This window comes from Vigna umbellata, chromosome 7, assembly GCF_029865625.1.
Source record: "Vigna umbellata cultivar VRB3 chromosome 7, Vumbellata_1.0, whole genome shotgun sequence".
In the NCBI taxonomy this organism is placed as follows: Eukaryota; Viridiplantae; Streptophyta; class Magnoliopsida; order Fabales; family Fabaceae; genus Vigna; species Vigna umbellata.
Window position 1 is genome coordinate 6,122,621 of NC_142171.1, and position 4,400 is coordinate 6,127,020.

General features: G+C 43.4%; 1 protein-coding gene across 1 annotated transcript; it reads left to right on the forward strand.

Moving 5' to 3' along the window:
- The first annotated feature begins 575 nt into the window (after positions 1 to 575).
- LOC148195014 (uncharacterized) lies at positions 576 to 3,932 on the forward strand. Its single transcript, XM_088095059.1, has 7 exons — positions 576 to 837; positions 1,426 to 1,910; positions 2,013 to 2,733; positions 2,818 to 2,889; positions 3,037 to 3,261; positions 3,358 to 3,839; positions 3,927 to 3,932. Exons 1-7 carry the CDS (start codon positions 576 to 578, stop codon positions 3,930 to 3,932), a joined length of 2,253 nt encoding a protein of 750 aa, XP_087951185.1.
- Positions 3,933 to 4,400: the final 468 nt, after the last annotated feature.

Genomic DNA, 4,400 nt, shown 5'->3' on the forward strand with positions numbered 1-4,400 from the left:
ACCAGCGGAAATAGAATTGTTTATTAATCATTGTAAATGGTTGGTGGGAGAGATGAAATCTTTCATTGCCCGGGCGCGGGATTGATGTACATCGGAATTATGTGTTTTGTTCCTTAGACTATGTAATGGATCAAATTTCCTTTAAATGAAAGATAAGGGATGTTTGTTGGTATCGGCTTGTGTTAAGTTTCCATCAGTATTGTCATCGTTATCCTGTGATTTCCACTTATCACTAGCATGCATCATGTTTTCTTTTGTTTTGCATTTTTCATCCTTATCTAATTTAATTTAATAAAAAAATAATAATAATCAGCAGTACAAGTGAGAAAACAACGGCAAATTTTCCACGACATCCGTACAGGACCAGAGCTAACTCAAAGGTCATGGAGAATTGGGAGCAGTCACACGAATCTATTAAGGCCGATGTCAACCAGTTGAAGGATCAGATGGCCCAGATTTTGGCGGCTCTCGAAGCCCTGAAGACTACGGGAGGGGCGACGCCTGCGCAAGTCGAGGGAAGTGCTCAATATTACCCTCCGGTGTTCAGTTCTGGAAGCCAATCTGTTCCGTTCCCAATGTATGGATTACCCCCAGGTTATACCCCACCTGTGGGAGAATATATAGAAGGGGAGCAGACTTCATTCTCTTTTCTTACCACTGCCAACGTACCGCCAATCTGTACTCAGGGGCCTGTTGTAATGTCTGCACCTATGGTAAATGAAGGGATGCATGCAAGCATGTCTGATGGAATACGAGTAACTCCGGTGCCGCCTGTGATTACCGGAGAGGGTTTTTCTACAGGGGCTGCACCACATACCTCGTTTCAGGGGGTAACTAGTAATGTTGATGGGGCGAAGGATAAACTGGAGAGCCTAGAGGCAAGATTGAGGGCTGTGGAGGGGTATGAAAGTTATGGATTTGGGGATGTTTCTAGATTGAGCTTGGTTCCTGGCGTCAAAATCCCACATAAGTTCAAGGCGCCAGATTTTGAGAAGTATAAGGGAAATACATGCCCAAAGAGCCATCTAACCATGTTTTGCAGAAAGATGGCTGCATATGCTTATGATGAGCAGCTGCTCATTCATGTTTTTCAAGATAGTTTGGCTGGAGTGGCGTTAAATTGGTATACCCATTTGGAGCCGGCTCGAATTCGTTGTTGGGCGGACTTGGCTGATGCTTTTGTGAAGCAGTATATATACAATACACATGTTGCGCCAGATCGTTTACAGTTGCAAAACATGTCGAAGAAAGACAACGAAAGTTTTAAGGACTATGCTCAGCGGTGGAGGGAATTGGCTGCACAAGTTGAGCCGCCTTTGTATGATAAAGAAATGGTGGCAATGTTTGTAAATACGCTCCAACCACCATTTTATGAACATATGGTGGGAAATGTATCTTCAAATTTTGCCGATATCATCGTGATAGGCGAGCGAATAGAGATCGGGTTGAAAAATGGGAAGATTGCATATGGCTCGTCGGCGGGTGCAAATTCTAAAAAACCCAATTTCAACTCAGGAAAAAGAAAAGAAGGAGATGTGCATGCAACATCTGCAACCCCCGTGTGGAGAGGTCAGGCTTCCACTCATAACTATCGACCATACTGGGGTCAACATCCACAGGCAGCTAACGCGTCATTTGGTCATCAAATTAGGCCTCAACAACAACCGGGGTACTATCAACCACAATACATCCCGACGAATAATTGGAGGGGAGGGGCAAATGTAGGTTCCAATGTGAATGCGGGTCCCAATACTTATCCAAGAAGGAACCAGGAAAGAAATTATGTTAACTTTACTCCAATTCCTACAACTTATACGGAATTATTGCCTCAGCTTATCAAACAAGGGCTAGTTGTCGTTTGTCCCCTGAAGCCTTTGCAGCCTCCGTACCCAAGAGGCTATGATGCAGAGGCAAAGTGTAGTTATCATGGAGGGGCCGCTGGTCATTCCACTGAGAGGTGTCTGGCTTTCAAGCATAAAGTGCAGACTCTAATTGATTCTGGGTGGTTAAAGTTCCAAGAGGATAAGCCTAGTGTCGAGTCCAATCCTTTATCTGGGCATGGAAGTGCTTCGACGAATGCTGTCGAAGAGAAAGAACATGAGCTGGTGAGAAATGTGAAAGAAATCAGGAGCTCCAAGAGGTTTATTTTGGAGGCGTTGCTGAAAGTGGGTATCTTGAAGGGTGATTATGATGAGAGTATGGCATGCGCGCTCCACCCAGATGATGAGCACTCTATTGAGGAGTGTATTAAGTTTGAAGAAATTCTGCAAGACCTGCTGGATCGTGGTCTGATGCAGGTATGTTACAAGAGGGAGGAGGGAGATGTATTTGCACAAACTGGTGATGAATCCGGCATGATTGTACCAGAACCATTGGTGATTCGTTTCACTAAGACTACCTCTATTCCACCAACTCAAGGAAGGTCGCCTGTGGTTATCCATGTACCAGCCCCTTTTCCTTACAAGAACGAAAAAGTCGTCCCATGGAGATATGGGACGTATGCGTCAGGCGAAATGCAAAGCGTTGACCCTGTCGTCAAAAACATATCAGGGATAGGGGGAATGACTAGGAGTGGTCGAATTTTCACGTCACCTGAGTTGGCACGAGAAAAGGTTAATGATAATGAAGCAACGATGGCCGCGAAGGCAAAAGAATTCTTAAAGGGGAAGGGTGCACAGACAGAGGAAATCCCCGACAAGGAAGAGAGGAGAGAAGTTTCTGAAGAGGAGGCTTGTGAATTTTTAAAATTCATACAACAAAGTGAATATAAGGTGGTGGAACAGTTAAATCGTATGCCTGCTCGTATATCCTTGTTAGACTTGCTCATGCATTCGGCATCACACAGAAAGTTGCTAATGAAGATACTCAGTGATGCTCACGTGGACCAAGGTATTTCATTGAATAAATTTGAGGGTATTGTTGGCAATATTGTCGCTAATAATTATCTCACCTTTACGGATGAAGAGATACCTGCTGAATGAAGAGGGCATAACAAGGCTCTTCACGTCTCTGTGAAATGCCTGGATCATGTTATAGCGCGTGTTTTAGTGGACAATGGGTCCTCTTTGAATGTCATGCCGAAAGCAACTTTGGAAAAGCTACCTTGCGAAGGAATGCATATGAGGCCAAGTTCAATGATTGTGAGGGCTTTTGATGGCAGTAAAAGAGAAGTGATGGGAGAAGTGGATTTACCAATGCAAGTTGGCCTATGCGTTTTTCAAATAACATTCCAGGTTATGGATATCCTGCCAGCTTATAGTTGTCTGTTGGGGCGCCCATGGATTCATTCGGCGGGAGTTGTGCCTTCTACACTACACCAGAAGTTGAAGTATGTGATAGGAGATAAGCTGGTGATAGTATCAGGAGAAGAGGATTTTCTTGTGAGTGGGCCATCATCCACGCGCTACATTGAGGCGGCTGAAGAAGCTCTCGAGACAGCCTTCCAATCGTTGGAAATTGTGGGAAATGCTTGTGTGGAACCGTTTCCAGTAAATCCTCGTCTATCATTTGCTTCTATTATGATGGCCAAGATTATGCTAAGAGAGGGCTATATATATGGGGAAGGTTTGGGCAAATATCGGCAGGGGCGAGCATTCCCTCTAGAAATCGTTGAAAACAAGAACAGATATGGCTTGGGGTATAAACCTACCAAGGAAGACAGGAAAAGGGTGATTGAAGAAAGAAAAGAGCGCAGTCTGGCCCGTGTAGAAAGACGAGGGCCCAGAGAGAGCAAAATTCACATTGTTGACATCAAGGAAAGTTTCCGCAGTGCTGGGTGGATCAACACTGGCCAGATAGCAGTTGTGGAAGATGAAGAAAGGCCTCAAAGTTCGAGCTTTGTGTGGGCTTGCTCCCCTGATACTCAACTCAACAATTGGGAAACACTGGATTTACCTGTGATGCTTAATGTGAACAAAATGTAATAGTTTTAATTAAGCTTATAGTTTCGATTGGGGCTTTAGAACTGAAGTTTTGTGGATTGATTCTTTTTACTTTTCACTCAGCGTGATAATAAAGTTGCATTTCATCATCATTTGGCATTTTTCTTTGTTTATCTTATTTATTTATACTTTTTCATAAATTTAAATGATGCAGATGTGACAATGATTGTTTTGAAAATAACGATATCAATGTTCCTAATTTTGAGCACCCTATCAATAATACGGAAGATGATTTCGAAGATGATGTGGAACCCTCTCCAGAATTGTTGAGATTAGTGGAACAAGAATCTAAGGAGATAAAACCCCATCAGGAGGAGATTGAAATACTTAACTTGGGAGAGAAGGATGAGATAAAGGAGGTGAAAATCGGTACTAGTATGAAAACGGAAGTGAGGGAAAGTTTGCGTGTCCTGTTGAAGGAGTTTAAAGATGTGTTTGCATGGTCTTACAATGACATGC